Source organism: Thermobia domestica, chromosome 17 (assembly GCF_964235325.1).
Source record: "Thermobia domestica chromosome 17, izTheDome1.hap1.1, whole genome shotgun sequence".
NCBI classification, from domain to species: Eukaryota; Metazoa; Arthropoda; class Insecta; order Zygentoma; family Lepismatidae; genus Thermobia; species Thermobia domestica.
In genome coordinates this window covers 92,349,999-92,362,416 of record NC_137470.1, presented here as the reverse complement: position 1 = coordinate 92,362,416, position 12,418 = coordinate 92,349,999, and the positions used below count along the sequence as shown (strand labels likewise).

The 12,418-nt window shown below is 38.9% G+C and overlaps 1 protein-coding gene across 11 annotated transcripts in view; it reads right to left on the bottom strand.

Moving 5' to 3' along the window:
- LOC145673876 (uncharacterized) overlaps positions 1–12,418 on the bottom strand; it is a 254,260-nt gene that overhangs the window by 88,082 nt on the left and 153,760 nt on the right. For all 11 annotated transcript variants that reach the window (XM_081743658.1, XM_081743659.1, XM_081743654.1 and 8 more), the window contains one exon: positions 5,795–5,975. In XM_081743658.1, the coding sequence (XP_081599784.1) occupies positions 5,795–5,975 (181 nt within the window). The remainder of the gene's footprint in view (positions 1–5,794; positions 5,976–12,418) is intronic.

Below are 12,418 nucleotides of genomic sequence, written 5' to 3'. Positions count from 1 at the left end.
TCTCGTACACGTGTGTTCGAGTGGTATACGCGATTCGTGGACGGCTGTGAGTCCTTGGAAGACGACCCAAAGCCAGGCAGACCGAAAAACAAAACTAGCGATGAGTTGGGGGAACAAGTGCGTGAAATGATCGCCACAATGTGAATTCGACTGTGAGATGGGTGACGGAGGAATTAAATACGACGAAAGTTATGATTCAAGAAATTTTGACAAAGGATTTAAAGAAACGGAAAGTTTGTGCTCGATTTGTTCGGCACACGTTAACTCTTGACTAAAATCTTGCTCGCGTTATACATTTCAAGGACCTGTTTAAAACAGCCAGATGGAACAGAAGATTCCTGGAATCGACTGTAACTAGCGTTGAGACTTGGTGCTTCAAGTACGACCCGCAAATAAAACGCCAAAGTGCTACGTGGAAGTCCCCAGGTTCTCCGAAAGTGCGTTTTGGAAAGTCACGTGAGAAGAAAATGTTCATTTGTTTTTACGATTCCAAAGATATTATACTTCGGAAATTCGTTCCACAGGGACAAACTCTTAATGGTGAATATTTTCTGGGTGTTATGGAGCGTCTGTGGAAGCGAATTGTTCGCGTAAGGCCCGAACGCCAGGCAGCTGGTCTTTATTGCACCACAATGCACCATGTCACAGAACCGTCGCAGTTCGTGACTTTTTGGCTAAAAAACAAAATCTGTGTGCTTTCACATCCTCCACATTCGCCTGATTTATCGCTATGTGACTATTTCCTATCCCTAAAATTAAAAGTGGCCATGAAGGGAACGTTTTATGACAATGTTACGCATGTCCAGTCTGTCGTGACGAGGGCCATTGAAGCGATTCCGAAAAAGGACATTAAAAACTCCATGCTTGCATTGATTGAACATGCCCAGCGTGTAATGATGCGGAAGGGATGTATTTTAAATAATAAGAACTACAGTTGGTAAAATACCTAATTCGTTTGTTTAATTTAAAAAGTTCCGTTATTTTTCCGACATACTGTGAACATTACAATGTCCAAGACTCAATAAGAAATAAGTTGAACATGCTTAATAACTATCAGTGCCTTAATTTTGTAAAATTATATCTATCTAATTGGAAATATTTACACCTCAGGATTTAATTTTGTGCTTATATCGTAGCCCTATGCAGCACATAGTTAGGATTGTAGCTGTTAATAGCTGGCCTGCTAGCAGAACGTGGTTTAATATGTTCACAAAATACCTATTTTAGATGTAAGCACACGTTTCAATTCGTAATTTCTGCAAAGAATATTTTTTAATACACACTACGTAGATACATGATATGTAGGTTACTTGTAAACAGTAAGATATGACAATGCAGCATCATTCATTAAAAAAACTGGAAATGTTCGTAACCGACATCCACACAAACTCAATGGTCCATTATTAAATATCTTCCAAAGACCAGTAAGTGTAACAGACTGCAACAGGTTAAGCCACAACTGTAAGTGTTCATTTTCAAAATTTGAACCAATCTCCTTCAGGAGATATATAATTAGCGCACTAGTTCCCTTAAATTCAATCCTCTGTTGTTATTGCTATTACTAGTTGATATTATTATTACTAGTTTAGCGTTCGATCCTTTAGCATGCTGTACAATATAGGTTAAAATCGCGCTTAACTAAGAGCTCAAATTGTTTAATTTTGTTTCCCCACCAACCATTTCACGGTTACACAAATATTAATGCTCATATCTAAATATGGTTACAGCCCTTTCTTAATAATAGACACCAAAGCACACCAAAGTATCATCAGTGTCCATTTTCAACGAACTCACTCACTCTCTCCTTCCATATATATATATATATATATATATATATATATATATATATACAGAGATAGATAGATAGATAGATAGATATACCAGGGTGGACAATTTATCTGGAACATCCGTGATAACGGAAAAACTAGACAAGGGAGAAAAGCAAAACTTTGCAGGAAGCAACTATAAGAAGGGGAACACTGTTTTACGTATAAAACAACACCACCCAGTGTACAGTGTTGCCATCCCAGTATAAAGTTATATTTTTTCAAATGGCACTACTTCAGATTATTACATTTTTCAAGTCAGCATGTTAAACGAAAACTTAAAATACCAAATTTAGTATTCAATGTTGCAAACTAAGGATGTTATAATATCGTAAACATCCAAAGTTTGGAAGACTCTATTACACATACAGAGATGGACAAGACAATGCACATCGGAAGTACCTTAGCGTTGGATACTATGGTCATGGTATGACTTGTTTTGAATGAATAGCAACGAAGTTACAAGGGCTGAAGAATTTGAATTTTTTGAAAAGTATTATTTCGAAAACATGCTTTGGTAAGTATCATATCTAATTACTTGTGTGGTTTGTAATTGGCAAACAAATAATTTTGCCGCTTACAGCATTTAGATATCTTAAACCCTTCCGGAGATATGATAAACATTGATAAAGTTCACAACACTGCTGATAATAACGAACTTCTGGACAATATTTAAATTGATTATTGTTTTCCTTCTCTTTTATAGCATTGCAGGAATAACTTTTAGCAGGTGTAATTACAACAAGTCCTCGCAATTACATGATTTAAGCAATGTTCCAAACTTAAGCAATGTTAATTGTATCTCTGGAACGGTTTGAGATATTGAAATGCTGTAAACGGCAAAATAATGTAAGAAATAAAGCCTTTCGAAAAAAAATAATCAAATTTTCAAGCCCATGTAACTTCGTTGTTGTTCATTCAAAACAAGTTATACTATGAGCATAGTATCCAAAGCTACGGTACTTCCGATATGCATTGTCTTGTCCATCTCCATTGTGCTGTATGTGTGATAGAGGCTTCCAAATTTTGGATGTTTGTGATACTATAACATCCTTATTTTGCAACACTGGATACTAAATATGGTATTTTAAGTTTTTGTTTAACATGTTGATATGAAATATGTAATAATTTGAAGTAGTGCCATTTAAAAAAAATATATAACTTTATACTGGGATGGCGACACTGTTCACGGGGTGGTGGTGTTTTATACGTAAAACAATGTCCCCCTTCTTATAGTTGCTTTGTGCAAAGTTTCGCTTTTCTCCCTCTCTGGTTTCTCCGTTATTACGGATGTTTCAGATAAATTGTCCACCCTATATTATATATATATATATATACAGATGGTGATCAGAAAAATGGAAACACCTCAACGAAATTGCAACTTACCAGATTAATATGGTGTCGGGCCACCTTTCGCCTTCAGAACAGCCTTGATGCGACGTGGGATGGAGGCATAGAGGTCGTGAATGGTAGCAAGTGGAATTTTACACCATTCCTCGTGCAGGGCATCGGCCAGTTCTGTGAGAGAGGATGGAGGTGGAAATCGTCGCCGGAGTCGTGTTTCCAAGACGGACCACAGATGTTCAATTATGTTGAGATCTGGGGATTGAGTGGACCAGGAGAGGTGTTGAACTTCATCCCGATGTTCCTCAAACCACGCTGCAACAACGCCAGCTGTGTGAATGGGTGAATTATCATCCTGGAAGATGGCGTCATTGTCCGGGAACAACATCCGGACCATAGGATGCAAGTGGTCTCCTAAAATTGCAACATAATCGTTGGCAGTGATTCTTCAGCTAAGTGTGACCACAGGACCCAATGAAAACCATGATATTGCGGCCCACAGCATCACCGAGCCGCCGCCATGTTTCACAGTTGGGCGGAGACACTGCAGATCATAAGCTTCTTTGGGCGTTCTCCACACATAAACACGGCCCATGGTTGAGAATAGGGTGAAGGATGACTCATTCGACCATATCACACGTTTCCAGTCCTCAACGGTCCAAGTTGCATGGTCGCGGCACCATTTGCGGCGTGCGAAAGCGTTATGGTCCCTGATGAGCGGTTTGGCCCGTGCAACACGACCCCATAAGTTCATGTAATTCGCGGCGGACTGTGATTGTCGAAACAGGGTGGGGGAGGTGCTGATTGAGTTCCTCCGCAGTGGCACGACGGTTCTGCGTGACAATGCGCTTTAATACCCGGCGTGACCTGTCACTCATGATTTTCTTTCGCCCACTGTTCCGCTTCCCCGATGTGGTTTTCCCGTGTGTTGTATAGGCCGTCATCACCTTCGGCACTGTCCCACGCGACACACCTAACACAGTAGCCACTGCCGTCACACTCACTCCACATAACCGCGCACTAACAATTTACCCTCTTTGAAAATCTGAGAGGTCTCCCATTTTAAACTACCTCCGACTGCTGCAGCCACTAAACACTACTGTTCCAATGCGCCTGACGTAGCATGGAGACCGACCTAACACCACCCCCAGCGGTCCAGCGCTGCGGGCGCGCCACGACACCACTGCCAACCCATACATCTGACGTGTTGCCAACTACAGGTGTTTCCATTTTTCTGATCACCATCTGTATATATATATATATATATATATATATATATATATATATATGTGTGTGTGTGTGTGTGTGTGTGTATTTGCGATTTTTCAATTTTGAGCCTTCCATAGAACATAGAACAACAAAAACTATCTGAGAAAGTGATGGAATTATTCGCGTCACTCTTACCGTTCCCGAGATATTGGCCAAAAAATTTCGATTTTGGGAGATTTAAGGAGCCATATCTCGGGAACCGTAAGCCATAGACATCATATTGGGTTGATCTATATCTAAGAAAATGGTGAACATTTTGGTACCAAATAGTAACCGGTGGCCACTGGCAAACAGGCGACCTTTGGTTGCACCAAGTTGAACTTCTCTCAACTTGATTTTGGCCCTTGTGCCGTGCGCAGACCAACCAACTTTCTTTACAGGATGGTAATAACTATTTCGTTCCTTCTCAGAAAATTTTTTGGTCACCACGCATGCCCAACTTGTATCCTTAAAGTCTGGCGCAACTTTCGTGCCCTTTAGGTTTTTTGCCCGTCACCTACATTTGATTCGAGTGTAAACCTTTCCGAGCCCTTTGTAAACTGCTGTTTTGGGCTGCATCGGCTCCTTGCACCCAAGGGGTCACTCTTGGATGTCGTGCACATGGTGGGAGTACGCAATCGCCTAGGCACGACTGACCAAATCATACATTCTCCCTGCTCTTAGATCCCTCAAAGTCGTACTATCTAGACGGAGTCCGCAATATCTTAGGACCCAGAACTCCAAGCTGACTCCTGGTAAATCCTTGGCGTCACTCTGCACGAATTCCTAGCGAAGTCATCCTATCTTATCCTCTTGGCTAACCTGACACTCTATTTAATACCACTTATTGATTCAATAATTACGCGTTATGAGTTATTGATTAAATAGTTATTGCGTCATTAGTTATTTACTCGATAATTATTGAGTTAATAACTAATGACGCAATAATTACTGAATCAATAACTGGAATTGGTATTGAAAAGAATAATTCTGTTTGAATTCATTCTGCAATGCTTTTCGAGCATTCTCAACTGGTTAATAACAACATTGAAACAATATAATTTAATTAGCAACTAAATCACCAAATATATTACTGCAGAAATACGAAAACAATAATGCTCATATCTAAACATGATTATGGCCACGTCCTGTTAAGAAAAAAATGAAATAATGCAGTTTTTAAGTTGCAATTATTCGACACAATAGTTTTAAATCGGCACATTTCTTGCACTATAGCGGCATGCAGGCAAGCGATAGCGTGACATCTATTACCATGACTGTTTATTATTAGGAATTATCATGATGTACTGAGATGTATGCCATCTATAAATATTATTATTATTATTATTGGGAAATAAATTAATTTCTCAACATACATTTGAGCGTGGAGATCCGGAGCAGGCCAACTGGACCGATGAGCAAGATGATGAGGTGCAGCCAGTTGAGAATCAGGAGGAAGTCGTGGGGAGCTACCACGTCGTGGAGGAAGACCCAGACTACTTCCAGCTCGACCTTCAGGTAGTAACAGATCTGTACATAAATGAGTCCTTGGACAGACTGAAACGTTAAAAGAGACATTCTAGTTATAATCATACTGAAGTGGATAGTGGTTCCCAACCGATGTATCATGCAGTAACAATGCTCAATACCAATAAAATTCACTACTTTATAGAAACTTATAGGCTTACACTGGTCTCTAATAATAATAATAATAATAATAATAATAATAATAGCTCAAGTGGTAGAACGTTGGCTTCGCATTCGGGAGGTCGTGGGTTCGAATCCCGCTGCCGACCACCCTGACTGAGGTTTTCCAGGGTTTCCCTCAGTCCTACCAGGCAAATGCCCGGATAGTACCTACTAAACAAGCCCTGGCCGATACCTTCCCAAATCCTTTCCATTGTTATTGTTGTTGTTGGATATCCAGTGTAAAATGGCCTCTGAGCTGTATCTGATGGTAGTTAAATAAATAAATAAATAAATAAATAAATAAATATTATTATTAAATCAGACATGTGTCGCGATGTCATAGGCATTTAGTCAAATGTACTATCAATAAAAAATAAAATTGAAAACCACTGCACTAATATAAATACATATAGGCACGTTTAAATTTTCTAAAAACTAGCGTATAATAACATTAACTCTTTGAAGCATACTAAACATGATTATGGCACAATAAAAATCACACTAACAAGTAGCAGCAAACCACACTCTAATTTATGTAAATACTACAAGTAACACAGAAACCAGAAGAGTACATTATTATGCACAAGTTGGACAGTTGTTTCGCTACTAAATTAAATCGCGTTCCACGATTATCTTCATATGATGAAATTCTTTTGTCAATATACAACGTGTCCATTAAAAATACTATCAAACTTTAAAGCGGTATTACGTCGCTTTGGATAATCGTATTTAAATGAAATTGGTCACATTTGAAAGAAGATTCTTTTTTTTTTCTTTGCATTTCAACAATGGACAACATTGTCAATAATGGACGGGATCAAACACATAAAAAGTAAATTTACTCATGTTTACTTTGTGATTAGTCGATATCGGTTAATTGTTGGATATTTACCATGCAGTTGCTGTTTTTGCTGGAGGCCACTAACTGGTTATTTCCATAATTGGAAGAAGGAAAAGATAGTGACTATTTTCCAACAAAATGGAGCACCTCCTCATTGGAATTTACATGTTCGGAAACATCTGAATTAGCAGCTTCCAGGAAGATGGATTGGAAGAGCTGGAAATGATGATAATGTCTTCAAGTGGCCGCCGAGGTCGCCTGACTTGACGCTCTGTGACTTCTTTTTATGGGGTTATGTAAAGGATTGTGTCTATGTACCCCCATTGCCTCAAAACCTGCAGGAAGTGGTATCAGTGCTCCCATCCTGTCCATTTCATGAAATACGTTGGAGCGTGTGTGGCGCGAATGGGAATATCGTCTTGATGTCTGCATTGCCATTCATGGGACCCACATTCAATGTTTATGAGGTAGAGTAAAAAGTATTTGAGTTTTTCTTTCAAATGTGACCAACTTCAATTAAATATGATTATCCAAAGCGAGTAATACCACTTTAAAGTGTGGTAGTATTCTGAAAGATCTGCAGCGGCTCACGCTCTTAAGAGCCAGTAACTTCTTAACGGGAACTGAGAAAACACAGTGCCTTTTTTAACATGGACTTTCAATCCATTAACTTACTATTTCTTATTGCCTTTTTAACGTTCCGCAAAACATTTTGTGATATTCTATAAGGCCGATTGGTTGGATTGGAGTTTAAGATCCCATTCAGCACTGACACTATGTGAGACGTGGATCTACAGTTTAACATGTAATTCGATCACATGAGCTACCACCGGGAATCGAATACTATCAAGGCGTTTTTCCGATTTCCACAATTCCAAGTAAACGATGCGCGTTTAATTTTGACATCATCTGATAGCCAGTTTGAAAGAAAAATAAGTTTTATGCCCCACGATTATGTCGGCTAGGCTAAGAGAGACGGTGATGATGAGAAATGAATGAAATGGCGAAATGAAGAAAGTGGGAAGAAACAGGAGAACTCCGAGAAAACCCACGCACATGGTGTTTGTCCACCACAAAGTTCACTTGGCGCGAGCTGGGATCGAACCAAGGACCCCATTCACCAAAGGTGAACGCGGCCCCGAAAGAAAATAAAGGGGCAAAGAAAAAAAAGTACATTAAGAGGTAGAAGTTTTGGTTATGTTCGAAAACGAGATTATATTAAGATATTAGCTGTATAACAGTTAATGAGGTTGAGACTTGTAAAAGTAAATTTTTATATGTTTCCATTTTGTGGTATATATGAATTTTTGGTATATATGAAGATTGAATTTTAGAGGTATATATGAATTTGTCAATGCTAAGTATTGACAATGCTAAGTATTGATCAATGCTAAGTATTGATTTGGTATATATGAATTTTAGAGGTAATTAGTGTACTTTTTTTCCCCAAAGAATGATGAAATTTTATCCATTTAGGGGAATACCACTTGGCTTTTAAATGGAGAAGGAAAATTTGGTATGCAAACTCTTAAATAAATATAGTGGAATATGTGTTTTCCGGTTTCAGAATTCCGCTTCTAAAGGGAAATAGTTGGGTCGTTTCTACAACCAAATATCCCTTTCTTTATTGAAAAAGTGTCCAATATCAGGATTCACTTAGTTGAAGATGTGAAATTCAGTATATAAATTTTCAAATAAAAACAAGTGAATACATGTTTCACTATGTTCGGAAATTTCGCTCCTAAGGGGAGAAAAGAGGGAAAATTTCTTTAATATTGAAATTTCCCACTATTTACAAGGTACCAAATGTGGGGATTCGCTTAAGTTGGAGATGCGAATTTTGGTTATAAACTCTTGAATAAGAATAAGAGAATAAGTGTTTCAGTATTTTCCTAAAGCCTAGCCGGCATAACCGTGGACGTAAAACTCAAAATTTCATTTCATAACATCCAAATTTCCTTTTCATTATTGAGAAGGTGCCAGTGTGAGTTCGCCTAAGTTGGAAGTACGAAATTAGGTTTATAAACTCTTATATAAAAAAAATAATTAAATACATACTTTAGCGTCTGCTAAAATACCAGTTTTAAATGGGTAAGGTGGACAACTTCTACAGGGTGGCCACAAGGTCTCGTTCCCTCTGGATAAATGCTAGTGTAAGTTTTCCCGTTACCCCTTTATAAATGCTAATGTAAGGTTTTCCATTGTTTCAGATTGTGTGAAAGATGGCTGATAGTTCCAGTTCCAGTATTCAAGAACGTCCTATTGTAAGTTGTTGAGTGCATGGGAGAAACCACCCAGGTAAGACATTGGCAGAAGTGCGTGCAGACTTTCGGACAAGGTTTCAACGAGATCCTGCTCGAGATCCTGCTCCGAAACAAACACTTTTACGATGAGAACAGAAACTATTCGCTACAGAAAGTGAGAAGAATAAGGGAAGAAGTGGCAGGCCGTTCACACGAGCAGAAACATGTCGTCATCCTTTGTCATGAGAATGACGGTCGACAGACTGATTTTTTGCATACTTAATGTTTCCTATCTCAATAAAACTTCTCGAAAGCATTGTTGTTCATGTCATTCAGTTCTTTCCGTGTAGTTATTTACGTACGTTTAGTGGTTTATGTTACTTATTTTCAGGGGTAACGGGACTTCGTGGCCACCCTGTATAACATTAAGATTTCCTAGTATTTATTCCGAAAACGCATTAAGGATTCGCTTAAGTTGGAGATGTAAAACTCTTAATTAAAAATAAGAGAAATAAGTATTTCAGCGTTTCGAAAACTCCACCCTTGGAAGGGCAAGGTGGCAATATGTATGATTGTATGGAAGAGTGAAAGCAATTCACTGAAAAATCAGGCCACATTAATACATCTAGGAATGTAAGATTTGGACAGAAAATTTCTTTCGTTAATGAAGAACAAGAAAGTAATTTTTTGAAACACGTATGCTAAGGGCGGTAAAGGGGATTCAAATGTTTTTCCCAGAACAGAGTACAACACAAATCCATGAAGTTAAACAGATGAAACTTCTAATATAAACTCCTCGTCAAAAGTACGCGGAAACATGTCCCAGCATTTAAAAAATTCCCGTTTTGAGAGGAAAGAGGCATTTTCTGTAATTTTTCCTCCCTTTTGAAAGCTCTGTTGTTTGTGATCACATCACAGGAAAGTAGCTGAAAACTTCTTAACGAATCTTGGAAAAACGAAATGAAATCTTTAAGTTTTACGTCCCACGGTTATGCCGGTTAGGCTAAAGAAGACGGTGATGATGCGAGATGAGTGAAATGGTGGAATGGAGAAAGTGGGGGGAAACGGGAGAACTCCGAGAAAACCCACGAGCATGGTGTTTGTCCACCACAAAGTCCACACGGCGCGAGCAGGGATCGAACCAGGGACCCCAAGCACCGGAGGTGAACGCTCTACCACTGAGCCACCGCGCCCCCTTAACGAATCTTGGAACATACTTAGTATCTACCTCGAACTACGTTTCAATCACCACTTTCATTAAAAGGCGTGTCCCAAAGGAGTATGGAGTTCGAAAGTAATGCAGAAACCATAGTATCTCATGAGCCCTTGTAGTTAGGAAGGTGAAAATTTGTATGTAAACTCCTCATTACAAATAAGCGTACACGTGACACACTATTTTCCAAAATTCTGGTTTAAGGGAGCAAGGTGCAATTTCTTTATACACTATTTTTTAATGTATTTTTCACTATATTAGAATGGACGTACGTTATTTTTAATCGCATCACGGGAAACGCTTACCCGTTTGAAATGCATCTGGAACATAGTTCCTGCCTCAAGGTTTCCATTATGTACCATTTATTAAAATCCGTGTCCTAAGGAGGGAGAGGAGTTTAAACTTTATGCCAAAAAATAGAGTATCCTATGGGTGTTTATAATTACACTTTCATTGAAATTTGTATCATAAGGGGGTTCAAATATTTCCTATAAACATACTCTCCCCATGCAAAGGACGGATTTCAGCTAGTAGTATATACAGGGCGCGGAAAAGGCCCCAGAACCGTCCAATATCTCGCGAGGTATACAGATCAGCAAAACAAACAAAAACACATGTTAATTAGTTTTGAAAAAACTATCTAACGATAGCAAACGCAACCCCCTATCCCCACCCCTTCAGGAGTACGGGGATAACTTTAAAATTTTAAGTGGAAACCCCCATTTCTTATTGTACATTTGGATTCTCCAGAAAAAGGAAATGTGATTTGACCCAGAATTGAAAACATTGCCTTCACGAATAGCGCAAGAATCCACATACAGAAAAGGGGTGTACCACAACATTATGAAAATGCGAACTGTCAGTCCCATGTTCTGTGGCCATATGGTTAGCGTACTGGACTGCAGAGTCAGAGGTCCTCAATTCGATTCCCACGCGAAGTAACATTTTTTGTGTATTTTTGTACCCAAATAATGAATTCATACATTTTAACTTCGATGATGTATTCTTTCCATAATTTATCAACTTGCTAGAAAATACACAAGCCTTTTTATTGTAAATAACCCTATAAACTCTAACCCTAATAATCCTATTACTAAGAACCACTTCATAAAGGTAGTTTGCAAAACAATTATCGAAATTTGTATTGTATGCAACTTGAATAAAGTACTAATTGAAATTAAAACGTATAGGCTCATTATTTGGACAAACAACAAAAGAAAAAAGGTTACTTAAGCGGGGATCGAATCCAGGACCTTAAGCTCCGCAGTCCACAATGCTAATCATATGGCCACAGAATACGGGACTCACAATTCGCATTTTCATAATGTTTAGGTACCCTTTTTTGTGTGTGTGTCGATTCAAGCGCCATCCGTGAAGGCACTGTTTTCAATTGTGAGTTAAATCAATGTCCCTTCCTCTCGAAAATCCAAAAGTGCAATAAGAAATGGGTGTTTTCATTTAAAATTTTAAATTTATCCTCCGTACCTCTGAAAGGGGCAGGGATAGGAGGTGTTGCGTTTGGTATCATTGGATAGCTTTTTCAAAATTATTTGAAATGTGTTTTTGTTTGTTTTGCTGATATGTATATTTCGAGAGATACTAGACCGTTCCGAGACTTTTTCTACGGATGGGCACGAGTCGAACTAAAACTTGACTTGACTCGAAACTCGAACCGAATTCAAGTCGAATTTCGAGCCGAGTCGAGTTTGATAAATGACTCGCTCGTTCAGCTCGTTTTGAAATCATTGTCTAATTAGACTGGAAAGCGAAAGCCATGAGAAATGTAAGCAGTAATGTGGAATATTTTTAGTGTTGCTCACAAGATGAGACACTGCTCACATCTCGTCTCGTCTCGATTAACAAGACGCAAGGCTGAGATCTGCACGGTCGAAGTTTTGAGCCCAAGCAGAATCCCAACCCGGGTAGTGATGTTAACCGGCTCAGCTCGGTTCAACTGAGCGAACAGCTCGACCTGGCACGGTTGGAATGAGCCACCGACTCGGTTCAGGTGAGC